We start from the raw sequence: 27,925 nt of genomic DNA, 5'->3' as shown, positions 1-27,925 counted from the left end.
TGCAGCATTCGCTTGTAAGATCTCACCAACCATGTCTTCCTTTTCCTCATGATTAGGTGTTCTGTGCCCCGGAGGGGGCACCTAAGGCCCCACCAGTCCAGAAGCTGCTAATAAAAACAGACAGATAAGCCATTAGATTTATAGTCACAACAGACATGGAAAGGTAAGTTTCAAAACACCCTTCCCTTATTCCCAAAAATACTTTTTAATAAGAAATGCTTATTGACATTTCAGCTTTGTAGCACTGGGGTATAGCACCACTCTACAGCTCCAACCATGGTGATTGCAGCATGGTCTGGAAGATGAGAGTGAGGGTTTCTGTTGCATGAAGCTATAGAATTCCAGCCCCAGTTCCATGATATGGGGCAGTGGCATGTGACAGGGTGCTCCAATCACTGCATGTATGATGCCGCCTCCTGGGCATTATGGGGATTAGCTCTGCGAGGTCGACACCCCTTCCTGCTGTTTTATGCCATCACTCCATTTCTCTCTCTGGTCTTCAGCCCCATTCTCACTCTAAGAACTGCAGTGTCCTCTTCGTGACTTGGCCCTCTGACCAGATCACTCTGTGTGCCCCCCTTCAGGGATACAGTCCTTCATATTCTCTGACACTCCCACAGTAACCTAGGTAGTCTTCCAGTTTATTGCCCCACCAGTGCCACTTCCCCAGTGGCAGATAAAGGAACCCGGGCCTGCCCTCTACCCCGGGTTCTAGTCCAGGGATCTTCAACCTAGCAGTTCTGGGCTTTACTCACTGCTCCTTCCCTGGACTGCTTCCTACTCTTCTGGTTCCCCCTTTTGTCTTGATGTACTAGGTCCAAACCCTCTTCCTAGGAAGTGACTGCTGCCCCTGTCTGTTGCCAGCTTCCTGGCATTATAGGCCACACGTCTTCCTGCCCATCAGAATGTACTCGCTATCAAATTCCTGCTCCCCGGCTCTTCCTCGAGATGCAGCTTATGGAGTTTATAGGTCTACCTGGCCGCCTTAACCCCTTCCAGTCCTGTGGGGACACCCCCATCACAAGGCAATATATATTGGTATTATTTTTCATAGACAGTGGTGATTTTGGCTGATTTTTCACTTCTGAGGGGCACAAAACCCAGCTCCCAGTAGCATCCCAAAGCCACTAATGCTCATGTGCTGCTGGCTTGTTTGCTATGATGGTGCCAGCCAAGCTGTTTGCAGAGTTTGGGAAAGTATTGTAATGTGGAGGAAGAAATAAGGTCGCCGTCCCTAGAAATCTTCAGAAGAGGATTGCAGAGTATTTCCAGAGAAGTTTGAGATTTTTCAGGAGGATGAAAGGGAAATCCCTACTCACCCAAATAAGGTGCTCCACAGTTCTCCCTCTGTCTGGCCCAACAAGGGAATTGAAAGCGGATAGCAACTCTATTTTTCTTTGTTCTACTTCTGCCTAAGTACAGGAATTGTTTTTAATATATTTCCTAACTTTTTATATTCTCTCAATGTACCAGTAAAACAATGAAAAGTCAATACCTCTGTCTGGAACTCTTTGAGGATGGTCCGGGTACTGTTTTTAAATGGCCGGGGCAGGAGAGAAAAGCAAATAAAATATTGAAAGCACAAATTCGTATACACTCATCCAAGCTTCTTCCCTTTCATCAGCAATCTAATCTGTGCTTGCCTGGGGAGACTGGCTACACTCCTGCAGAGTTTCAAACAGGCCCTAGCTTGTGTCATGGTTGGAGTCCCCTGCCACCTCTCCCTCTTGTTCCGTGTTGTTCACAGCAGGGTTCTCCTTCTCAGGCTCCTATAAGGTGTCCACAGTAGTCGGTGGGGTGCTGGTAAGGTCAAAGCCAAGGATGTCATGCAGTTCATTGTAAAAGCGGCAGGTCTGAGGGCACACCAGATTTCTTGTTGCTTTCCCTAGCCTTTTGGTATCCCTGGTGAAATTCCTTTGTTTTCACTGTTGCTGTTCCCTGTCATACATCCTGCATCCGTGTGCAATTTGCTTATAGATATCCATCTTTCTACGGTTGTTCCATAGCTGTTCTTTCTTGCACAGCCTCTTGTCCCCACAGACCCAAGAGAGCCAATAAGTCTTGCCTGCTCCAGGCAGGTGTCTAGTACCTCTGTGTGCATAAAGCCATGGTTGGTTGCAGGGCTGTCCTTAGGATTTATGGGACCCTACGCAGTATTATTAAACTGGTGCCCCTATGTCCGATGGCAACCCCGGGGTGGGGAGGAGGGATGAGGTAGCAAAGGATACCAAGTTGCCCGGCCCACCTCACCGTGTCGGAGAATCACAATTCCTTGTAGAGACCCCCGTACTCTCTCCCTCATGCAGAATGTGAGGTGCTGGTGCATTTGGCTCTGTGAATACGGCCCCTGCCTAAGGAGACTGCAGCGCAACCTGGGTGTACGGGAGCAACCCGCTTTTACCTGCTGTCATGGGCAGTGGGTGAAGCTGCCGCTTCAGGAGGCTAGCTCCCTAGCCCACCTCTTCTGCCTGTGGCCCTGCCCATACTCCACCTAGGCCCTGCCCTCTCCCCACTGTCTCCCTCCTCTCTTCCCTCCCCCTCTGTGCTCGCCTCCTTCCAGCCAAATCCCTGAACCCAAATGAAGCAAATGACATTTGAAAAAAACACTCTGCTGTAATTTCTGCAAATGGAACATGTTTTCCACTGCATGCCAGATGGTGAGGACTGGACATGCAGAAGGTACCTAATTAAAAGCACTAAACTTGGGAATAAAAAATGTCAGTCACAGGTTTTTTGATATACCCTGAAGTTTGTCAGAGATTTATTTGCAGAAACTTTGTAGTAAGGGCAAATCAGCTGTCTTGCTGAATACAACATCAAACATTATGGAATACATGAGGCAGCTCTTCTCTGTTTCACATTTTCTTAGTCTCTATTTCTAAGCTGATTTTATATTTTAAATGTACTCTGAAACCTTCAGAAAGTAATCATTCCAGATTACTACATATTTAACTCACTGAAACAAATACATTATTTTAAATCAATCAGTCACAGAGGTTTAGTGTGTTCATAACAACGTTCATTGCTTTTAGAAAAAGGGAACACTAATTTACTTTGCGTGATCTCCATGACAACAGACATGTTTATGAAATTTCACCAACTTTAAAAAAATGTTTCCAAAGATTTTAGGCATAACAAAGGATTTTATATCTTACTAAGGTAGTGATTTTGCTAGAGGCTTCTCTTAAAAACTAGTTTATCAGAAGTAAAGAAAGGGGAACTTGTTTGTCCAGCTGTCTGGCAGGGAAGGGGTGTTGCCCCTTTAAGGGCTCTCTTCAACAGCGGGGTGAAGGTAGAAAGGGATGGACAGGAAGACTTTGGAAGCAAGTTTTTTGTACTATAGTAATTTAAAATTAAAATGTGTATTTTAGATAAGGGTGATCCTTTGAAGGATTTATTTAAAAAATTATATGTCTGAAGATCCAAGCATTTAAGGCTAAAGATGAATACTCAGATTGTGCATCTAAAAATCTATGCAAGGATTTTTCAGAGGTGTGATTTTATCATCTTCACCAACATACTAATGAAATATTTGTAAAGCAAATTTTAAACTAAGGTCCTGTAGACTAACATGTTCTAAGTAAATATTACAGTAATGCACAACTGTTTTTGTCAGTAAATTCAGAAACTGACAGTATATACCTGGGGGTTGGCAAATGCCTGTTAAATGGCTTCATTACCATTTGAATGGCTCTTTAATATTTTCAATGTGCTAATAGGTCTGGCAACCTGGAAGGCTTTTTCACTTTTAAGTTACTAGATACCCTCTGAAGGAAGACTCACCAGGCTGCAGCAGCTAGCTGTGGGAGCCTGCAGGATGGGTCAGAACAGGGATAGGAAGAGGTGGGAGGGTGGACACTGAGACCCAGGGGTGCCCCCAAATTTTCAGGTGCCGTATGCAGCCGCATATGCTGCATATGCCTAAGGACGGCCCTGGTCGGTTGGATACACACAATGGTAAGCTGCTAAGTGTGCTTCCCAAGGTGGGCAACTAGGAAAGGGCATCACTGAAAAGGGTTGTGTATGCAAAATTTCTGGCTGAAATATATAGGGAAAGTGTGGGTGAGGGAGCAGAATTTACACATCTTAAATTGCAACACAAATTTTGTTCACATTTTACACACACATGAAAAATTACCTCTGAACTAAAACCAATCTTGAAAAATTTTAGGCCCCAAAGCATTTGTTGACCAAAGTTATGAACAACTGTAAAAAAGAATTATAATAGAAATTGACCTTCAACCATAGTTATGGTAAATACATAACTTCTCTGTACATAATTAGATTCAAAAATAGTTTGAAGAAAAAAGGTCCATTTTGCTCATTTCAGAATCCTGCCCCCCATCCTGAAATTTCCAAACATGAGCCTAGATTAAATTTTCAGATATATAATGTGAAATTTCTGTGTTAATTCATTTCAACAGGCTGGTTTGAGGAAAATGGTGACTTTAAAAGTCCATGAAACATGTATAATAAGAGAGAAGTTGTATATCTGTTTGAAGCTGCCAGTATTTATATGTAACTTAAATTCTTCAGTATCCCAAATTTATATCTTATTCTTGAAAACTAATATCTGTAGACATAGCCTGAGAGTATTTAGAGCATGGGGGTGGGTGGGAGCTAAAATATAGTTGCTGTACACATAAAGAAGGTATGTCAGAGCAGAAAGGATAATATTACCTGAACATCTAGTTAAGATGTGTAGATATTCACTACAGAGCTGCTACTAAGGTGTTGTCTACATGAATTTTTTTTATAAACTAAGGTGTGAATTAAAGCCAATATACTTATGCCACGTAGACACTTGTATAGAGTGGCTTTTTTTAGGTTTGGTCTACATTTAAAACTTATATAGCCATAGCTATGTTGGTCAGTTTTTTTGGGAAGGTATTACAGGGAGGAAACATTGTGAAATAGAACTATTTTTAAAATTAACTCTAATTTCTGGTAACTTCAGAATGTTTCAGGCAATTTGAGACTTTTCAATGATGAAAACAATTTTTATATAGACTGAATAGACCTGTCACTACTTAAGAGAACAACATTGTATTTAAGTAATATATCTATTTAAAAAAAATCCAGAGGCTATTCTCACAGTAAGGAAAATGTAACTTAAAAAGTTGTATTTTAAACTTGTTTTAATAAAGGAAGCTGTTGTACAATTTAATTGTGCTGTCATGTACAATAACACTAAATGAGCAAAAGGAGATGTTAGAGGAATGACATGCAAAAGAAAAAGTAGTGCCCTTTTTTGCTGCTATATGATATATAAAGAAGGTCTGAACATTTATTTCAAAACAATTATTTTTGTTACTTTAGAACTTGTCTATACTAGAAAGTTGTACAACTTTAACTATACCAGTAAAGTTAGTGGTATAGTTCACCTAGTGCGAATGCAGTTATATCGGTATAAAGGTGTTTTATCATTATGTATTATTTATTTATCCTATTGTAGCACCTAGGAGCCCCAGTTGTGGACCAGACCCCCATTGTGCTAGGTGTCGTACAAACAGAAAAAAATACATTTTCTTGTATTTGCAGACCCTCAGGAAGTACCTCAACAACAGAGGACATAAGGATTTATTCAAGGACAGTTTGCTGAGGGACATAGCAAAAAACAATTCAAGGTTTTTGGCATTCACGGAGTAACTGCAGAAAGTGGAGAACCACTTCTGGGCTTGATAAACAAGCACTGACTGGTGGGATTGCATGGTAGCGCAGGTTTGGGACGATGAGCGGTAGGCTGCGGAACTTCTGGATGCAAAAGGCCACGCTCCGAAATCTCTGTGGTAAGCTCGCCCCAATCCTCTAATGCACGGACAGCAGAATGTGAGCTGCACTGACAGAAGAGAAGCACGTTGCAATTGTGTTCTGGAAGTTTGCAATACCAGATTGCTACCAGTCAGTGAGAGATCATTTTGGAGTTGGAAAATCCACAGAGGAGGGCCATTGTCATGCAAGTGTGTAGGGCCATTAATTGTCTCCTGCTATACAGAACTGTGACTCTCTGCAGTGTACAAGAAATAGTGGATGTGTTTGCCATAATGGGGCTCCTGAAGTGTGATGGGGAAATAGATGCCATACTTAACCCTATTTGGCACCTGCCCCCTATGGTATAGAATACATCAACAGGAAAAGTCTAGTTTTCTATGGTTATGCAAGCACTGGTAGATCACTCAAGACACTTCATTGATATCAGTGTGGCTGTTCAGAGAATGTGTATGATACTTTCATCTTTAAGAATACCAGATTGTTCAGAAACATACAAGGAGGAGCATTCTTTCCCAACTGGTGGATTACCATTGGTGATGTGGAAATGCTAATAGTGATTCTGGTGGACCCAGCTTACCCCTTGCTCCCCTGACTTTTGAAGCTGTACTCTGGCCACCTCAACAGCACCAAAGAAAGATTCAGCTACTGGCTCAGCAGGTGCAGAATGACTGTTGCACATGCTTGTCGTAGATTGAAGGGACACTAGCATGGGCGGTGGGTATAAAAGGCCAGGGGAGGCTAAGCCTCCCCAAACAGAATGTGGTGCACCTCCCTTTGGAGGTGCACTGGCCCACTGCCTTTGGAGCGCTGCCACCCCGAGGCCCTACTTCCTCTCGTCCTCTTGCCCTGTGGCCCCACCTACACTACTCCTTTTCCCACCCCTGCTCTGCCTTTTCCCCCGAGGCCCAACCCTTGCTCCGCCTCTTCCCATCTCCCCTTGGGTGGAGGGGGTGGGGAGGAACAGGCCGGGGGGACAAACACAAGCGGGGCCTGGGGTGGAGCAGGGGTGGATTGTAGGCGGGGTCTCAGGGGGAGGAAGCCAAGCAGGGGTGGGCCTCAGGAGGGAGCAGAGTGGCAGGGCCACGATTCAGGTCCTGGTGCCCACCCCCTTTTCGGGAGCTTCCAGCGCTAATGCCTAGCTTCCCCAAATGCAGGAGTCACTTGCCGCGCATGCTCATTAGTTTGAACTCAGTGAGAAAATATCCCAGGCTGCCTATTGTCCTGCATAATATCTGTGAGGCAAGGGGAGGAAAGCTGCCATCAGGGTTGAGGTTGGCGATGGAGTGGAGGTCTGAGTTTGAATAGTCAGACACCAGGGTTATTACAAGAGCCCAACATAGATTATGCAGTTGAAGGAGGCTTTGAAAAGAGCACTTTCACAGTCAGCCACAGTAGTGTTCTTTCCTGGAGTATTTTCTGGGCCTGGAGTTTTGGGTGCTGCTAAGAACTGTGTAGTGCTTGCTGTACCTTTATAAGTGACTGAGTGTTTCCCTGAAGCTATGAATTCTGTGGTGCTTGGTGTGCATTGACAAGTATTGTTTGCCTTGACTACTGCTATGCATTCTGTAATATTTGTTATGAACTAATAAAGATTATTTGATTCTCCAAAAATAGAAGTTTTGGTGGAAGAAGAGAGTGCAGAAAATTAACATGGAAAAAACCCCATAGGCAATGTTATACAAACTTCTAACATAGCTTAATGGCATGAACATTTAAAATTATAAAGGAAGTCAACATTTATCCCTCAGCAAACAAACGTAGTCCCGTGTGGCTTCACATACACCAGTCATGGCTCTTGCAGGTCAGTGTGTGTGTGTGAAACTGTGGTTTTCCTTGCTGTCCCCAGGTGTGGAGTTGTAGAGGTAATGATGCGCCCCATGATGCCATGTGGTATTTTGTGGGGTGTAGAGAGCAGCAACCATGGAGTTATCCAAGGAGTGCAAATGATTGGAGAGCCTGGGATTTTTGGATCCGTAGGTCAACGACGGTCTGCAGCATTTTGGTTTGAGGCCTGAGAATACCCCAAATTTCCTGCTCCTTGTCCTGCTGGGACTTCTGTCTTTTTTTCCTGTCCTCTTTTTCTCAATACTGTTGGTAATATTGGCCCTCCAAGCCTTTTGTTCACAGTATGATGTAGCACTGCCTTGCAGAATCTCACAGAATATGTCCTCCCTAGTCCTCTCCTTTCTCTTCCTCATCAGGGTAAGGCATCCTGCAGCCATGGAGGGCGCCCCCCTCAAGGCCACTGTGCCAGAAGGTGTTGATTAAAAACAGGTATGCCACTGGATTTACATCATAAGGGAAAGATAAGTTTTAAAATTCCCTTCCCTTATTCCCATAAATGCTTTTAATAAGAAATGCTTATTGACTCTTCAGCTTTGGATCGCCTCAGCAGAACATTGCTGTCAAGCCCCAGCCATGGTGAGTACAGCCTGGCAGGGATGAGGGGTAGGGGAGGATTTTGTTGTGTGACGCTAATAAAATTCAGATATCTATTCCATGGATAGAAGTATAGAGCACTGAATATTGGCACTATTTTCCACAGGTGGTGGTGGTTTTAGCTGATATCTTACTCCTGAGGTACACAAAGTCACAGAAAACCTAGCTGCTACTGGCATTCCAAAGCCGCCCAGGCCTGTATGCTACTAGCCTGTTTACTGCAATGGTGCTAGCCAAACTCGTCAAAGTGGCATAGCAAAGTGTCCTACCACAGAGGGAAAAAAAGCAGCCATCCCTAGAAAGCTTCAGGAGAGGATTATCAAGATCTCTCAGGTGGATAAAAGGGACATCCCTATGCACATAAACAAAGTGCTCTGTATGGCCACCCCTGCCTAACATAACGGGGGAATGAAAAGCAGATGCCAACTCTACCTCTGTTTCTTGTTCCTCCTACCTCCTCCTCGTATAAGTAAAACAATGAAAAGTTGATACCTTTTCTCTTGTCACCTTGGCAATCGGCCAGGTGCCATCTTTAAATGTAAACATTGTAAGGAAAGTGCATGAAAGCACTTTCATGCGGTCCTTTTGCCTTCATCAGGCTCATCCTGTCTTACCTGGGTGCGACTGGTTAGATTGTGGCGGAGTCTCAAACAAGTCCCCACTCACAGCATGGCTGGAGTCCCCCACCGTGTCTCCCCTCCACCTTTCTTCTTGCTGTTCATGGCAGGGTTCTTTATCTCAGGGTCTTCTGAGGTATCCACAGTGGTCTGCTGGGTGCTGGTGGGGTCTCCACCAACTATGGCATGTAGTTCGTGGTATAAGTGGCAGGTCTGTGGTACAGCACCAAGTCTGTTGTGCTCCCTTTCCTTATGGTATCCATGGTCAAGTTCTTTTGCTTTAACGCAGCACTGCTGCTGATCCCTTTCATGCTCTTTTGCCTGCATTCTTCATGCACTCTTCTTGTAGATGTCCACAGTTCTATGGCTGGCCCATAGCTGTGCTTGCACAGGCTCTTCTCCCCGCAGGCCCAGAAGATCCAATACTTCCTGTCTACTCCAGGCAGGAGTCCATGTAATATGACTGCTCTGTTTGCATGGAGCCAGCGTGGTCAGTTGGGTATTTGCACACAACAAAGGTGAGCTGCTAGGTATACTTACCAAATTGCCAATCAGGAAAAAGTATTTCAAAAACATTCCTGGGGATTGAAAGAGTGGCTTCTTGTCTCTGTGACCCTTGAGCAGTGGAGTTTAAAATTATGACCAGATTGGTCACTGTGGCAGGGAATGGGGCATTGTGGGACAACTGCTGGAGGATTGCTAGGGTTGACACAGGATTGCTGTGTCTCTACATTTGCACTGCATCAACCTCAGTATGTTGACTGTGGCTCTACCATTTGAGGAGGTGGTTTTACTGAGTCACTAGCAGGGCATTGGTTAGAGACAAATTTGAGTCTGGACATGCACAAATAGGTTGATGCAGGGTGACTTATGTCAACCTAACTTTGTAGTACAGACCAGGCCTTAGTTAATGAACAGATTGGCATGCAGACAGAAGCATGCTACTGTAGATGAGATCAGTGGAGAGGCTCAAGCTAGAGCCTTTTTAAGGGAGCTGCCAGCAGCATGTTCTCCATGGAGGTCGTGACTTTGCAATCCATCCTCCCTTGGGTCAGCAAGACTCTGGATTTGTTTACTTCCCGGTCAAGCTGTGGACTGATCTGCATACATTATTTTGGGACAAATTTGTAACTGGTTTTGATTTGTGCACACACTTGCCCCAAAATAACAAAAGGTGCAGATTTCTATTTTGGAATAAGTATCCTATTTTGATTTTGTTTGTGTGTTTATTTCAGAGTAAGGCCTGGTTTACACTTAATAATTAGATTGACCTAGCTATGTCACTCAGGGTTCTGAAAAAATTTGCACCCTGAGCTCAGTAGTTAGGTTGATCTAACCCTTTATCTACACATGGCTAAGCTGCCTCCTCTTGGAGTGGTGGATTAACTACATCAACGAAAAAACCCCATCCATTAATGCAGGAAATGTCTACACTGTGGCTATACAGCAGCAGTGCTGTAGCCGTAGATTAGACATGGCCTACTGTCCACAAACAGACACCCTGAAATAACAAAAAGTATTAATTTAAACCAATTTAGTCATTTTTGTTGACGTTTGTGTATAGACTGGCGTAGGCTGTTACAGAAGAGGTGGGCTGAGGATTGATGGGATTTGGGGTTTATTTCTATTTGATTTGCTGGTAGGCATCTTATATATGTTTCAAGGTGGAATGAACAGTCCTTTTATTGTATTACAAGGAATATTTATGTTAATTAGTAGCAGTACCAAAGTCTGGGCATCTACTGAGGTTCTTTACAATCTTAAAATGGTTCCTTGTTGTGGGTGACCTTTTAAATAGTGAGCAAAAGCACTAGAGTTTGGGTCTTGCGCTTCTTCAGCTATCCCTCGATGCGAGGATGTCTGCCTACCAAGGGGGTTCATTGGTGGGTTTTTAAGTGGCCGAGGAACCCAATTTGTGCCCTACAAATTTTCCCCCAGCTTTGACGGGTGTAATCTTGGAGGAGACATAGTTGTTGGCTGGACTGTTGTGCCCTTTCTTTCCTCCTCTGTCACTTCTCTGTCTTATGAGCATGTCTGTTCTCAAAGTGAGCTGTGGCTTTTTGATGTATGGTGTGGCACCACTGTGTTCTGTTCCGCACCGAGTCCTCCCAGTTTGTTGGGTTGATGCCTTCCTTTTTAAGGTGTACTTTCAATATGTTTTTGAAGTGCTTCCACTGCCCTCCATGAGCCCTTCTTCCCTGACATAACTGAGAGAAGAGTACTTGTTTCGAGAGGCGAGTGTCAGACATACATACACAGTGGCCAACCCAGCAGAGCTGCATGACCTGGACTTCTATACTGCTGATGTTGGCTGCAGAGAGAACACTGATGTTAGTGCATCAGTCTTCCCAACTGATCCTGAGAATCCACCTGAGGCAGCACTGTTGGAACCACTCCAGCTGCTTAACATGTTGTCTGTAGGTTACCCAAGTCTCTCTCACCCGTAGAGAAGGGTGGAGATGACAACTGGCTTCTAAACCAAGATCTTGGTGCCTGTTTGCAGATACCTATCATTGAAGACTCATTTGAGTAGTCTTCCAAAGGATGTGCTGGCACCACAAATCCTGTATTCAATTTCTGTGTCAGTGCTGGCTGTTTGGGAGAGGTGGCTGCCAAGGTATGGAAAATGGTCCACGTTTTCCAGGGTTCTCCACTGATGGTGATTTGTGGAGTACAAAGAATAGTTTGTGCAGGCGAGGACTAGTAGAGTACCTTGGTTTTCCCAATGTTGAGACCGACACCCAGTCTGTGATAGGCATCTGCAAAAAGATTTAGGTACTTTGCAGGTCGGCCTCTGTGTTTCTGAGAATGACGTAGTCATCTGCATATTGATGGTCAATGATGCCAATACTTGTGATCTTAGATTTTGTTTGGAGATGTCAGAGATTGAGGAGTTTGCCATCCATATTCCATTGGGAAGGCGATCATGGATGAGAATCAGGACCATAGCAAGGTAAATGGAGAAGAGTGTTGGAGCAATGACACAGCCCTGCTTGACACCAGTGTGAATAACGACTGGTTCGGTCTCTGAGCCGTTGCATCTCACAGCTGGCTTGGTCCTGAAGTGCTTTGACATTGCACCGCTTTCACTTAGTCTTTGGGTGTTTGCGGTGTGGTCGAGCGAGCTGCAGGTACATTATTGATCTTACTAATCAATGGTCTGTCCAACAGTGATCTCTACCTCTCACGGCTCGTGTTATACAGACGGCGTAATCTCAAGCTCTGACTATAACATAGTCAAGGAGGTGCCAGTGTTTGGACTGAGGATGTTTCCAGGTGGTCTTAAATTTGTTACTCTGCCTAAAGACGGTATTTGTGATGAGCAGGTCATGCGTCACACATTTTCTGAGGAGGAGAATACCATTGGGGTTTACATTTCTCACCCCTTCTTTGCCTATTATGCTGTTCCAGAGTTGGGAGTCCCATCTGACTCTGGCATTGAAATCTCCCGAGATTGAGTTTGTCTGCCTTAGGTGTGGCTGTGAGGACTGCATCAAGAGCACTATAAAACTGTTCCTTGTTGTCTTCCTCATCATCAAGTGTTTGGGCGTATGCACTGATGACTAGCATATTGGCTGTTGCTGAGCTTGAGCTGAACAGTCATGAGACTCTCGCTGATCCCCCCCGGGAAGCTCCAAAAGCAGACTGGCTATATTATTTTTGGTGGCAAAGCCAATCCTGTGAATGCATCTCTCTTCAGGTGGCTTTCCTTTCCAAAAGAAGGTGTAGCCACCTCTGTCCTCTTTTAATTGGTGCTTATCAGCCCGGTGGGTCTCCCTAAGAGCTGCAATGTCAATGTTGAGTCTTGCCAGTTCTCTGGCTATTATGGCAGTATTCACTGTGCTGAGAGTCCATAAGAGTGTGGACATTCCAGGTGGCGAAATTCATTGTCTTATATCTCTTGTTTCGGCTGCAGAGTTGAGTGATCCTACGGGATGCGTTGATCCAGTCAGAAGAGTATGAGACAGCCTATGTTTGGGTGTGCAGAGGGGATCCTAAAAAGGCCTGTTCAGTCACAGCCTCTGCTGCCGAAATGCACTTCTGTCTCATCCAAGCACAAGACTATTGTCACATGGCTGTCACCTATGTGCAGATTTATGACTAAGGACTCCCAGAGATTACTGCTCTTGTCTTCACCGCCACTTGTCCGTCGCCACAGAGATTGTGTGGGTATGAGCCCTTTGGCAGAGGCCTGCGTGTGAAATCTTTTAATGTGGGGAAACCGGTGTGCAGGTGGTGACAACATGAGACTTGGCAGGAGGAAAACCCTGACCCAGGGGCAAGGAGATCCAAGACAACCAGGGGCCTCCCTCCTGCTGCAGCCCTCACTCACCTTCACAGCTGCAGAGTACTAAAAGGTCCTCTACAGCCTGATCCACCGTTGGGATCTTGTTAAGTTTGGACACGGGTTAGGCAGGAGCTTCGCCTCAGACTTGCTCGCCAAGTGGGACTCTACCAGGAGTATGATAGCCCTGAGGGTCTTTAGCCCATACAACCCTCTCCACCATGACAAGGTTATGGTCCATCAGAGCCCTGCTCTCCCCCTCCCCCTCCCCCCCCCCATGAAGTGGAGAGAGGTGGGTCAGCAAGTGTCTCAGGGGCTGGTGTTAGATTCCATTGGGGTCCAAGCTGGGGGGGGTGTGTCATTGGGGCACTTAGCTCATGGGGGGAGGGATAGCTCAGTGGTTTGAGCATTGGCCTGCTAAACCCAGAGTTGTGAGTTCAATCCTTGGGGGGGCCATTTAGGGATCTGGGGCAAAAATTGGGGATTGGTCCTGCATTGAGCAAGGTGTTGGACTAGATGACCTCCTGAGGTCCCTTCCAACCCTGATATTCTATGATTCTATGACAGTGTGCTCCGGGCCCTAGAGTGGATAGTGGCGGACTCAGTGGCTGTTGGGGGGGTAGTGTTTGCACTGTGTCCATGGGTGTCGGAACAATTTGTGTGTGTGTGTGCTGAGAGCCATTGAACCAAATTGTGAACCCTATGTGATGGAAACAACTGCTGGAAATGGCCCACCTTGATTATTACTACAAAAAGTTTTTTTTTCCTCTCCTGCTGGTAATAGCTCACTTTACTGATCACTCTCATTGCAGTGTGCATGGTAACACCTATTGTTTCATGTTCTCTGTGTATACAAATCTCTCCACTGTATTTTCCACTGCATGCATCCGATGAAGTGAGCTGTAGCTCACAAAAGCTTATGCTCAAATAAATTTGTTGGTCTCTAAGGTGCCACAAGAACTCCTTTTTCTTTTTGTGGATACAGACTAACACAGCTGCTACTTTGAAACCTACTTCAAGACAGGGATGCTACTGCATGCTTAGTTCCAGCACCTCTGAATGGGGGACAGGGGTGGATTCTGTCCCTGGACTCTGAAAGCGGGGAAGGGGCTGAGGTCAGTGGTGGGAGGTTGTTATAGTGTGTTGGAGAGGGAAGGCGGACTCAAGGGCGGCTATTTATAGCCCGCCCCCTCCGTCCTCTCAGAAGGAGCGCGTGAGCTCTCGGCCACCGTAGCCCCTGCGAGTGGAGCCCGTGGCACGCGCTGCTGAAAGGAAAAGAAAGACAGGAGAGTCGGGTTACAAGATGGCGGCCGCGCTGTGGTAGCTGCTGAGGCTGCGGCGCGGAGTGAGGGGGCCGGGCTGGGGGCTCAACTTTCCCCTCTTCAGGGAGCCATGAAAAGTGGAGTGTTAAGGACCCCGCTCTGCCCGTGAGCGACTCCCAGACCCCGCAGAGGCGGCGAGCCGGCGTGGAGACCCTGGTCGGGCTCCACCATGTCGGACACCCGGCGGCGGGTGAAGGTCTATACCCTCAATGAGGACCGGCAATGGGACGACAGGGGTACCGGGCACGTCTCTTCCACCTACGTGGAGCGGCTCAAGGGGATGTCGCTGCTGGTGCGGGCCGAGTCGGACGGTGAGAGCGGAGCCAGGAGCTGCGGGGAGGCCTAGGCCCTGCCTGCCGGGAAGGGGGCCTGCGGTTTGGCCCCCGTGGTGCCCTTCCCACCCCGTCCGGTCGCTACCCGGCTTACACATTCACAGGGTTGGGCCTGGCTGCTGGGACAACGGGACTGGGGAAGGGGAGAAAATGTGACAACTCCCCCGTCCAGCGTCCCGCAAACATTGACCCCACCACAGCCTCCTAGTCTGGCAAAGCCCCAGGCATTGACACTCCATGGGTCGGGCTTATGAGAGGGAGTCTCCCCCGTTCCCTGAGAGGCAGCGTCTCTATGGCTTCTTCCTCCTGCCTCCAAACTTTCCTTCTCCAGTGAGGCCGAGTGTGGTCTACACTGAAGTGACTCCAAACGCTTCCTTAACGTTACCACCAGTGACTGAGTCTGCCAGCCCTAACCTAGCAGTGAGTGACGATGAAGTCTATTTAAGTGACACCCCTTGTTCAATTTTTTTTATTTTTATTTTTTTTACAAACATTCCCAGATTAATCACTATTCTGTGGGGGTTCCCCCCCCCAGTGGTTTTCCTTTTTTCTGGTCCATGCAGGGAATTTATTTTTGTAAATAAATTCTCTGTTTTGGAAAGGTGAAACTCCTGCTGGTGTGGGGTTTTTTTGTTTGTTTGTTTACTTGCTTTTTGTTGTTTTCAATTGTGTATTTAAGTTCACCTAGAAAAAAAATTTAAAGAAGAAAAAAATCATAGCGTCAGCTTTGTCAGCTGACAGGTGCTAATGTGCTAAATAAACCTTCTGAGGTCTGGTATAGATTACTCTGGACTTGTTGCCAGGATACATATGTTACTTACACAAAATAAAGTCTTTGGGTTTATAGAGTCTAGATTTTTCATTTCTGAAGGGCACCTCAAGGAGATATGAGCAAAAAAATGCACATTCGTGTGTGGGCAAGTAAATTTTTATTATAAATTGCTTGTTGTTTAGTACTAGTTAGCATTGATTTATAAAACGTTCTTCACAATTGTCAGATTACTGTACAGGATAGCAGAAAAATAGCAATACACAGAACATTGAGTCTAAAGTAAATGAAATTTGTGTTTTAAATTTAAATCAGAATATTTTATTTTGGCTTTGCCTGTTACCTGGCTTATTCAGAAGGTGTAGAGATTTCCATTAAAATGCAAAATATTCTCTTGGACTGGCTAGAAGATTTGGATTAATTAGAAAATAATATATTTATTGGCACATGGCCAGTTGTAAGGGCCATGGAGATGTTTGTTTTGTTAAACTTCCTAAATATAATTCCTTATTACCTTTTCAGGTTCTCTATTGTTGGAATCAAAGATAAATCCAAACACTGCATATCAAAAACAGCAGGCAAGTACCAGCTTCCTTTGTCCTATCATTTTGCACTGAATTTGGCACAAAAATTAATGGTGATTTACAGAAAAGGGCAAAAGGTTCACTGTATAGATTTGCTGATGTTTGTTTTCTGTGCAGGTTGAAAAATTGTACTTCTATTAATGCTATAATTTAAGGTGTTTGGTGAAAGGGGCTGTTGGTTGATAGGCATTTTGGGGAGTATCTTGAACTCATGAAAGGAAGAATACTTAAATATGGAGTATACATATAATTGATTCCTTTTTTATTTTTGTTATTAACCCAATATTGGGTTAAGTGATTATTTCAAACAGGAAAATAAAGCCTCCACCAGCAGCATTTCAACATACTGGTTATTTGTTTAGTTCTTTCTCTGAAAATGACATCAAGGAATCTGCATCTACAATGTGGCTTTTTTTTTATTATTGTTCAGGCCCACCTGCTAGCCTGACCTAACTAAGCTGACTAGCCAGGGTTAAATACACTTGCACACCACCATCTTTTGAAGGCATGCCTTCTGTAAATCAAAAGAATAAAACAGTTTGGCGCTGAATTTAACATATTGTCAACCTTCTAGTGATCCATTAAAAAAGTCATGTACTATGTTTCTCTTGCTTTTATTACCTGTTCTTTCCCCTTCTATTACTTCCCTTTTTTCTGTTTGTTTTTTCCTATCTGTTATAGAAAATGTTGTCCTCATTGGTTTTTTTGCTGCTTTTCTTTTTCCATCCGCCCCTTTTTCTCCACAGTAGATTCTCTACCTCTTTTATCCAGGTTCTCATATTAGTATCCATTACCATAGTTTCTGAGCACTTCCCACCAGTAAAAAACAGTAATACTTTTCGACCCTTGCCACAAAGCGGCAAGCTGAGGTTTTCTAATTAATACAAAAATATCAGACTGTGGGGTACTGTTGCAAGAGAAGTTGAGTAAACAGGTTTGCATTTAGTTCTGAATGTAGCAAGATTATTGATCAACATTATTTGATCTGGCAGTGAGCTCCATAGTCTTGGCTCAAGTTCCCATGAAGGTTCTTCATCTCCCATGGTCACAAGTTTCTACCTACTGAATGGTGGTTTAATTGCTTCAGTGGAGTATAGCTGTCGTGGGGAGGTCATGATTGCAGAGGAGAGGGATGGTTTCTAAGATGGGGGGAGGGATAGCTCAGTGGTTTGAGCACTGGCCTGCTAAACCCAAGGTTGTGAGTTCAATCCTTGAGGGGGCCATTTAGGGATTTGGGGCAAAAATTGGGGATTGGTCCTGCTTTGAGCAGGGGGTTGGACTAGATGACCTCCTGAGGTCCCTTCCAATCCTGATATTCTATGATAGTTGAGTCCATTTTTATGCTGCGTTTTGAAAATCAAGATAGCCTTGGAGTGGACTCTGTGTTCAATAGAGACAGTGCACAGAGAATTAATACTGAATGCAATACTGAATGCAGATTGTATTGCTGAACAGGTGTGTTGGTTTGTTCTGAATTCTCTTTAAGATTTTATATTGTCACCTATCATTCTGGCGTCTGAGAACCTTCCGTATAAAATCAATAGGACTTCAGGCGGCAGGGCTTGGGCAAGTCTACACACCAGCCCGCTTTGGGGTCCCGACCCACAGTTTGAGAACTGCTGGCATATGCTGATGCGCAATTGTTTACTACTTGTACAGTGAAAATATTTGCAAACTCTTAATCTGTTAAATACACATAAAATATTTAACCTTCTGTCTCTTCTTCTAAGGGTATGTATGTACTGCAAATTAAGGTATAACTGTAGCACGGGTAGGCATATCTATGCTAGCTTGGGGTAGTAGTGAATGTGTGGCAGCATGGGCTTCAGTGCAGCTAGCCACTCTAGCACAAGCCTGACATGGACCCTGAGTAAGTACTCAAGTTGCAACCCCATGCCAGGGTCCATGTCTTCATTGTAATTATTACCTGAACTAGCTAGATTCAACTTAGCAGTTATATCTCTACCCACACTATAGTTACACCTGCATTTGTGGTGTGGATGTACCTAAGTTTGTATTGACACATGCTGCAGAAAAAATTATCTTCAAATTACAGTAAGCAAAAACAAATTGTAGACTTGAGTTGAAAAGGCCCAATACTCATTTTGCTGAAAAAAAACACATGTAAACATGATTTTTAAAATAAAATTTAAAAAACGCTTCCAAGTTAATTTTTAGAGGAACTATTGCATTTAATATATTTAGGGATATTTTCTCTTTATGAAAACAAATTTGTCATGTGAAAAGTGCAGATTGACTACAGAATCTGAAACAGCATAGGCATCAGCAATGTAGAGTACTCCACACTGCTGCAGGAGTGTGTTTAACCATGATTTGGGGTATGTATGTCTTCCATATAGAGTTAAGTTGATTAATCTTCACTCAAGTAACTCCTCTCAAGTTAGCTCTAGTGAGAGCGACCACATTGTGAAATAACACTTGAGTTGTCATGTTTGTAGTGGCACAGTATTCGTGTATGGCAGTTAGGCTTCTGGGGGCACATCCTATGGTTCTTAGTGCTTCAGTATGCTGAGTCACTCTATAAATTCTTTTTCAGTGTATTGTAGAAGAACTTGTCTGTTCTTTCTGGGCATGTGCACAGAAGTGGTGTTAGTCTGGCAACACTAAATTAAAATTAGTTTATGCCAGAGGTTGGGCGTGGGACTCTCCTTTTGGAAGAAGGAGGCTGATGTAGGGTATGAGATGCAGTGGTGGGCATTTTTTACTGACTTGTTCCCATGAGAAAGCAGCAGTGTGGTTTTTTTTGTTTGTTTTTTCCCCCTAAGAGGAGTGCACAGAGGTGGAGGGGAGATAGCTGGGGGATTGTGGAAAGTATTGGAAGACTAGCTGCATTTGAGTGGCGCTAGCCTGTATCCACACTTCGAAGTGGTCATGTTAGCAACTGATGATTTATGTTCATTTGGGTTTTAGCCTACACTCCCTGTTGTGCCCGCCAACTCAAGTTAATGGCAGCACTGTACTTGAGTGAAGGATTTTTTGTGTGGGGATCAGCGTCAAATTAGGGGCAACATTCAAGCTTCAGCAGGAATTAACTTTGCATTGAAGAGAAGCCCTCTCTTAAAATGAGAAGGTAATTAAGTTTCTGTGCCTCTTCAGTCTTTGGTAACGATGCTAAGGCCTTAATTAAAAGTTAGGTTGACATAGCTGGCTCTCAGGGGTGAGAAAAATTCATACCCTTGAAAACCATAGCCATGCTGACCTAACCTCTGGTATAGACACAGATAGGAAGAATTCTTCTGTGAACCTAGTGACTGCCTCTCAGGGAGGTGGATTACGTACAGCAACAGAAAAAAACATTCTACATAGGACCAGCACCACAGCTATGCCACTGTAGCAGTCACTGTGTAAACATGGCCTAAGTATGGTAGTTGTGTGCTCTCTTTATGTTATGAGGAATCTGTCTGTCAAGGACTAAATAGGTGGGCTTCAACATAATGAACACCTGTTAAATGGTGATGGGCTTGATCGTTTTTCTATTCTATGCACAGAAGAGAGCTAGATCAGGTGCTTCTGAGATAAGAAGGCAGGGAGGAGCAGTGCTAGCTCTGTGGCATTCTTTCCCTTTCTCCTTTTTCATTCCCATGGAAGACTCTCCAGAGATGCACTGGGTATGTCAAAACTAGGTAGCCCCCTGCCCGTTTTTTTAAACCATGGGTTAATCACTAAGTTATTTTTGTAAACTCCCTGGACAATTCAGTGATCCATAGGAAGAAGAAAAAACACTTAGCGCCTGGCTCAAATGTGTTTGGGGTGTCCAGCCTAGCCTTCACAAATGTTTGAAGTACCTCTGGTTAACTTGCAACGTCTGTCTTGTCTACACAGTAAAATTATACTGGTATAAGCTAAGGAAAGGTGTAAATTTAAACTTAGGGTATGTCTGCACTGGCAAGTTTCTGCACCACAAGTTATACACTTTTATTAAAATGCTGGAACTAAACTGCTGTTGCGTGTCCACACTGCGCTCCTTGTGACGCTGGAGCCCATCCACATTAGCAGCTCTGGAAATGGCAAAGAAAACAGTGCATTGTGGTAGCTATTCCACTGTGCAACTGGCCGCAGGGTGCTTTGGGAAGGGTTTGCAATACCTCATGGGGCAGGCACAGTGTCACATGATGCAGGTTTCCCAATCCTGTTGTTCCATGGGCATCCTACTACATTGCCAGCTGCTTTTCAACTGAAGTGTGGGAGGGGGAAGAGTGTGTGTGTCTATGAATGAATGAACGAACAGGGAGAGGGACAGAGTGTGTGTCAGTATGCTATCTTGTAAGTTCAGACAGCAGCAGGAAGCAACCGGTCCTGGGGCGGGGCAGGCGTACGTACGCGCACGCACGCGCCTCTGTGTTCAACAGCACGAGCATTCCACATTAATGGTGTGCTTTGTGTCCCAGAGCAGATCAGCAGACAAGGGCTGTCAGAAACAGTGCTTTGAAAGGGGAGGGGAGCATGTCTCCAGGGCAGCCAAGTTCAAAACAATGAGCAGAGCAGTTACTTGAGGCATTGTGGGACAGCTCAGGAGGCCAATTACAGCACAAAGAAAAGGAGTACTTGTGGCACCTTAGAGACTAACCAATTTATTTGAGCATAAGCTTTCGTGAGCTACAGCTCACTTCATCGGATGCAAGTGAGCTGTAGCTCACGAAAGCTTATGCTCAAATTAATTACAGCACAGAAAGCAATCAAGTGTTTACACTGGCAATAGAGCGCTGGAGCCTCTGCGCTGATAGCCTTACAACTCTCGTTGAGGTGGTTTTTTTGTTTTGGTTTGGTTTTTTTTCCTCAGCACTGCAACTGAGGAGTTTCTGCACGCAAAGTGGCTTGGCAGCGTGTACACGTCTTTAGTTTGAGCACAAAAAGCTGCTTTACTGTGCAGAGACTTACCAGTGTAGACAAGCCCTTACATAGTTATACTAGTATAATTCCGTGTGGATTATCTGGAGCAGTAGTGGCTTTTTGGTTTAGCTAACGTTACTTTGGAAGTGGTTTAAACCAAACAGGAAAAAGCTTTCAGAATAAGTGTGTCCATGCAGTGAGTTATACCACTATAACTATATTGGTTTAACTGTATTGGTCTGAATTAACTGGTAAACTTTCCCAAAAAGAGAAGCCCTAACTCAAGGCAATAAAGTCTAGTGAAGTCAAACACACTGTAGGCAGACATCTACTTCAGCCCAGTGAGAGTAGTGTACCAAAGATAATGTTGATCCACTCAGGAGTGTCTTGTGATGGCTCCACTTTATACTGGAACACCTCACAAATAGGGTTTCGGAAAGTGCTTGATGGCCAGAGGAGGGGGAGCTGCCATGGCTTCACAGGGTTCCGTGCTGCCCTCTGATGGAGGCCAGGGCTGGGCTGGTTTGGTCTATGACCTGTGGCTGGTTCTCCGCCTCTGCTGGGACATCTATTTGTGGGCCAAACAATCAACCTGTTTTACTGCGAGAGACATCATGTTGGTTTGCCCCAAGTAATTATTAGGGAGAAATGCTATAAGATGCCTCAGTTTCCTGTTCCTGGTATGGATTTTCCCCATGTTGCGTTTTGGTCACTATTTATTAATTGAGAGATGAGACTTTAGGTGGTATTACCAACTTCCTGATCTATTCAGTTCCCTAAATTTTAGTATGTAGTTCTACTGCAAAACAACTTAAGTTCTTTGCATAAGTTTCTCTGTTTGTCTACCGTTAGAAGGCCTGTTTCTTTTTCACGGTCTTCAAAGTTGCAATTTCTTAATATATATCTCCACATCATTAAATATATATTATCACCACAGCATCCCCCCCCAAAACCAAGAAAAACTAGGCATCGCCTCCTTATAAAGTAGCTAGCTTTTTTGTAAATGGATGTCAGTGGAGCTGAGCTTGATCCTAGCTAGGGCTGGACTTGGCCCTCTACAAAGGTTTGTCTTCATCGTAACAAGAAACTTTTGCAAGGATTATTTTTCCTTGAATCTGTCCAGTAAATTAAAAGGATCCCTCTACTCCTTTGGGTTCACTGTTTGCTAACACGAGTGGGCAGGATGAGTAATTACAGAAGGAAAAATATCAACTAGGGAACTTGTAGCGTACAGTAGCAGCGTCCACATGGGCACTTAGGGCGTGGCACAGCTGGGTAGTGTGAGGTAGATTTACACCGCAGACAGCCATGAACTTGTGTTTGTATAGACAAGTCCTGAATAAAAATACATAACTCCAGTATCATCGTATAGTAACTTAATGAATAACTTGTTAAAAATATATTGTACAGTATATAAACTTTATAAACTTGTAGTTCTAAAAGATTTGCCTCTTCACAGGTGGATTGATTTATATCAAAGCAATTTTAATCATCATTTAAATAATTTGTTTTAATTGTATTTTGCATTTGTACCTTTTAGTTATTTTCCTAAAGAAAGGTTGGTTTTCTGCAAACCAGGAAGAAACACTATATTTGTACACATTTATTTAAGTCGTTACACAATTCATGTCATGGATTCAGATTTTTAATACTTTTGTTAGAAAACGGTGAATAATGCATTTCTAATTTACTAGATTAATTTTTTACTTGTGCTTTGTGTTAAGCACCATTTGAATGGGAATTTTAATGAAATTAAAATGCAAAAAAGGGGATCTTAAAGTTATTTAAAATTAGCTAAATGAAAATACCTTAAATGTGCTGTATACATTTAAAAAAAGATTATTAATTTTTAAATGAAAAACATGTTTTAACACGATACGTCTTACCTGCAGTTAATGAATTGAACTGATTGTTTCTTGCCACCGTGTGCTTTGAGATTTTAGAACTAGTAGGTCTCATTCTCTCACCTAGTTTTTTATTCAGAAAGGAAAATCAGCTTTCCAGGTTTCTCAACTTATTAGTCTTCAACTTAGAATGAACTAATTGAACTGAACTAATTAAATAAACTGAAATGAAGAAAATATTCTCTTTGAACCTGCAGAAGAAGGGCTGTTGCTGTCGAAAGCTGGTTTGGCACTTTGGTAGACTCTGGTTACAGGAGCTTAGAGGTGCCTTCTGTAAATCAAAAGAATAAAACAGTTTGGCGCTGAATTTAACATATTGTCAACCTTCTAGTGATCCATTAAAAAAGTCATGTACTATGTTTCTCTTGCTTTTATTACCTGTTCTTTCCCCTTCTATTACTTCCCTTTTTTCTGTTTGTTTTTTCCTATCTGTTATAGAAAATGTTGTCCTCATTGGTTTTTTTGCTGCTTTTCTTTTTCCATCCGCCCCTTTTTCTCCACAGTAGATTCTCTACCTCTTTTATCCAGGTTCTCATATTAGTATCCATTACCATAGTTTCTGAGCACTTCCCACCAGTAAAAAACAGTAATACTTTTCGACCCTTGCCACAAAGCGGCAAGCTGAGGTTTTCTAATTAATACAAAAATATCAGACTGTGGGGTACTGTTGCAAGAGAAGTTGAGTAAACAGGTTTGCATTTAGTTCTGAATGTAGCAAGATTATTGATCAACATTATTTGATCTGGCAGTGAGCTCCATAGTCTTGGCTCAAGTTCCCATGAAGGTTCTTCATCTCCCATGGTCACAAGTTTCTACCTACTGAATGGTGGTTTAATTGCTTCAGTGGAGTATAGCTGTCGTGGGGAGGTCATGATTGCAGAGGAGAGGGATGGTTTCTAAGATGGGGGGAGGGATAGCTCAGTGGTTTGAGCACTGGCCTGCTAAACCCAAGGTTGTGAGTTCAATCCTTGAGGGGGCCATTTAGGGATTTGGGGCAAAAATTGGGGATTGGTCCTGCTTTGAGCAGGGGGTTGGACTAGATGACCTCCTGAGGTCCCTTCCAATCCTGATATTCTATGATAGTTGAGAGGGCTTCTGCTAGTTCAGTGATTTAATTGTCTTTAAAACTTTAGCAGTAAACATATACTGCTTTTTTTTTTAATTAAAATTAAATTAATTAAAATTAAAGAGTGAGTTTAAACCATAACAAAGGTTGCAATAATTGCAATTTTAATTTTAAATAGGTTTATTTTTAAAAAGTTTAATAACATTAAAATCCTTTTTTAAAAAAAAATCATTTTTATCCACCTTGTTTCTTTGAGTTAAAGTTGATCTGTGTTTAAAGTTATACATTTAGAACATGTGTGGAATTATTTCCCAAATTGTGTTACATTCATATTTTCATTTCAGAGAACATTTAATCTCATATTTGTGTATTTTTATAAATATGGAAAAGTTTTTTTTTTTTATTTCCATATTGCAAATAAGTTGTTTACTCTGTGTGCATTCATCTTTACGACTACCTTAAATTCCCGGGTATTTCTGTTGAGAGGAAGAATGTTAAGTCTTTTTTCATGTAAATTTATTCTGAATGTTTAATAAGATTTAATCAAATTATGTTTTGGGTGGTAGGACATGAAAGAGACTGTCAAGGCTGATTCCCCACTCTAGCATGTTGAGTGCAGAAGGTGGGGGCCTGCAAGGATTCTAAAAATTAATACTACCCACTCCAGTTTGATATTAAACTCCCAAGGTTACAGCTTTTCTCTGACCTGGATGGGTAGATGCTGCCACCACCCAAGTGCAAAAAAACCTCCCCTTTTGACCCAGGAAGGCACACTTGGGAATTCCTCCCTGTGGGGTACCCTCAAGCCCTTTCACGCCCCCCGCCTCCCCCCCACTACCCCTGGAGAAGAGCTGAGAAAGAACACAAAGGAAGTCAGTTGTTGCCACCAGCTAATTAAACAACATATGCGCAAACCTCTTAGGACACAAAAAAAACCCAATCCTGTTCTTAGAAAAGGTAAATTTTATTAAAAACAAAAGGAAAGAAAATACATCTGGAACTTAGGGTATTGCTGGATTTAAAAAGAGCAAATATAATTAAGCATCAAGAATGGTTTTCTTGAGGTCCAGCTTAATGGTTACAAGCAAAACAAAAGCATTTGGGGGTTAGCACAGAGGAGTCCACAAGCCATAAAGAAATAAAAGAGAGAAATCCAATCATGTCTACCTAGACATTCCCTGATCTACTTACATATCTGGAGTTTCAGATAAGTAGGTTCTAGGTATGATTTTTTCATACGTGGTTTAAAGCTTCTTACAGCATTGCTGCTCTGTCTCTCCTCTCTCCAGAGAACAACCACAGACAAAGGGAGAGTTTTTTCCCAATTTAAAAAAATTCTAGCCCTCGCATTGGCTCTTTTGGTCAGGTGCCCCTCCCCTCCTTTTACTTATGGGCTTTTTTAACCCTTTACAGGTAAAGCAAGTAGAGAATAGCTACCAACAGGGATTTTGTAGCTAACTGGCTGGCTGGGTGCCCCTGCCCTCTTCCCCCCCCCCCCCCTTTCATTTATCAGAGAGACTGTAAAGAGTCTTATACTCATAGCAGAACTGGTAATTTCATCCTCCTTGATGTGATATGTCATTCTGTGTTGACAATTTTAACACCAGTTCAAGTAGTAATTGCGTCCTTGGATATATTACTTATTGTATGGCATTCAGTCTATTTTGTATTGCACCTGAATTTTTTTTTTTTTGAAAATCACAAATATTTATTTTTAAATAGGACACCTTGATTGTTTGGTCAGAAGCAGAGAATTATGATTTAGCGCTGAGTTTTCAAGAAAAAGCTGGCTGTGATGAAATTTGGGAAAAAATCTGCCAGGTACAGTTAATTTTTAAAATTCTAATTTTCAAATTTTGATGTGTCCTGTCTGCTTGTTTTGTGTGCCATAATTTTTAAAACAAAGTATAAAGTAAGAGCATGTTTATATTTTTAGGGTTCAGCTGCCTGATACAGTAATTCTGATTCTTTGCTGTTCACACTGATGCCTGTAGCTGCTCAGAAGCCCATTAGAGCCATATTTTCAATTCCTACTAATTCCCAGAAGGCAGCTTCAGTTTGACAGAAAGTATAAATTTTTTTTCTAAAGACAGCACATATTAAATAAAATATAAATTCTGTACTTTTCAGTATGTCTCTTCAGTGATTGGGGCTGTTGTCTCTTTTCAGCTGCCATTTTAATTATACTTCCTAGAAGAGATGAAGTTTGAAATTAAGACTGAAATAATCAACTTTCCCATTAGAAACATTTTAAATCTGTTTCAAAGTTCAACAAAATAAATGGGCAAAAACTATAGAACTTACCTTCCAGCATTGAAACTCTGATTTCCAGTACTTTCTAATGTGGAAAGCTAACTCTTTCAGTCCTAGTTTGCATATCAGATTGTCAAGCTGGAATCTTTGTTTAATTATCCATTATTATATTTGGCATTTAACTCTGGTCTTCAGTGGTTTACTCTCCTTGTGATTATATATGGTTTAAAATATCTTTTATATACCAAATTGTTGTTTGTTTAACCTGGAGTTTTCCTTTAAATTTAGGAACCATTAATTACTCCTGGGGGAATTCTGCATCCAAAAAGTCTGTGCACAATATTTTAAAATTCTGCATATTTTTTGGTAAAACACCCTATAATCACACCAGTTTCAGTTAATTTGGTAATTTATTTCAAAATATGTGTCAGCAAATATGTCTGTAACAATACAGACAACAAAAATGATTCAGGGAATGTTTTTTGAGAAATAGATTACTTAGTAGGCATATTAGTACAGAACTCTGAATAATAATTCAAACTAAAATACAGAAACTCAGAAGCAGTGCAAAGGCTTGGGGGAGTCAGGCGTAATGGAGGAGTTGAATGAGAGGGAAGTAATTGCTGGAAAAGAGCCTGGGAGTGAACCTGGAGGGTTATTGAGTATGGATGGGAGAAGAATGGAACGGGTGATTTTTTGGGGGGGCGGGGGGAAGAATGGAGGGATTGTTAGGGAGTTGTAGAGCCTCCCCAGTGCAGACCCTGGCTGACCCCTAGCCTCTCCCATTCAGTCAGGCATGTCTTCTCCCATCCCCATGTGTCCCAGCACCCCCTTCTCCCTCCCCCATGTAACCCTGCACCCCACTCAGCCTCCGGCTCAATGCTGTCACCCCACTAGCTCCTGTGGCCCCACCCCAGTCTGTCCCCCCACTAACCCTTCTGAATCCCAGTCTTTGTTGCCCCCCCCCCAGCAGCCTTCTCTGTCCTCTTCCTCCTGCTCCCCCCCCCCCCACCTATGTCCCTTGCCTCCTCATCTGGGCCCACAGGCAGGGTGCTGTGAGGAAGGCAGCCTCTGTCCCTTCCTTCTCCGCAGCTGGCTGCTCCGGCTGCCTTCTCTTCTGGCACCACAGCAGCCCCTGGTGGGTGAAAGGTGTAATTGCAGCACCTTCCCAGCAGAATCTATTATTCTGTGCGGGACATGAAATCTGCACTTGCACAGTGGTGCAGAATTCCCCCGGGAATACATTAATATCAATGTAGGAAATGCAGCATTTTGACAATGCTGTTTACTACTTCTGGAAAAAGAAGAGAAAATAATTCTTGTAGTGACTGTTGACTGTGGGTTGAGGGAGTCCAACACACTGCTGGATTAGGCCCTAAATATTACTGCAGAAGAGAATATTTTGGTGATGTAATCTTTTCAAGAATTAGCAACCTTTCAGTCCACTTTCAGATTGCTTTTCAGTTCTCTTCTTGGAGTAAGTGAAACAATAACAAATAATGAGCCAACCGTGTTAATTTTTGGATCAGTTCAGTATACTCATTGGCTTTTGTTTAACTGTTCTCTATAACAAAGATCAGAGGAGCTAGCCACTGATCTTCATCCAGAGGTATGTTCTGTGTATTACCTCATTAACTTACATTCCATGTGTGTAACTTCTGTCTCAGGATCAGGCTTATAGGGGGATAGCCTCATATTATAATAATCCTTAATTATGAAATTTATTTTTTA

The 27,925-nt window shown here is 43.1% G+C and overlaps 2 protein-coding genes across 4 annotated transcripts in view; both read left to right on the top strand.

Moving 5' to 3' along the window:
• Positions 1–16,114, top strand: part of PNPT1 (polyribonucleotide nucleotidyltransferase 1) — a 74,541-nt gene extending 58,427 nt beyond the window's left edge. Inside the window, exon 29 of the mRNA XM_074949482.1 lies at positions 16,059–16,114. The gene's annotated coding sequence lies outside the window, so the exon portion shown is untranslated. The remainder of the gene's footprint in view (positions 1–16,058) is intronic.
• PPP4R3B (protein phosphatase 4 regulatory subunit 3B) overlaps positions 14,399–27,925 on the top strand; it is a 73,142-nt gene continuing 59,615 nt past the window's right edge. For all 3 annotated transcript variants that reach the window (XM_074949479.1, XM_074949480.1, XM_074949478.1), the window contains exons 1-3: positions 14,399–14,746; positions 16,059–16,114; positions 25,664–25,762. In XM_074949479.1, coding sequence (XP_074805580.1) covers positions 14,605–14,746; positions 16,059–16,114; positions 25,664–25,762 — 297 coding nt within the window. In that variant the 5' untranslated portion in view covers positions 14,399–14,604. The remainder of the gene's footprint in view (positions 14,747–16,058; positions 16,115–25,663; positions 25,763–27,925) is intronic.

Source organism: Natator depressus, chromosome 3 (assembly GCF_965152275.1).
Source record: "Natator depressus isolate rNatDep1 chromosome 3, rNatDep2.hap1, whole genome shotgun sequence".
Taxonomy (NCBI): Eukaryota; Metazoa; Chordata; order Testudines; family Cheloniidae; genus Natator; species Natator depressus.
Note: the sequence above shows the minus strand (reverse complement) of the source record. Positions and strands in the feature narration are given on the sequence as shown.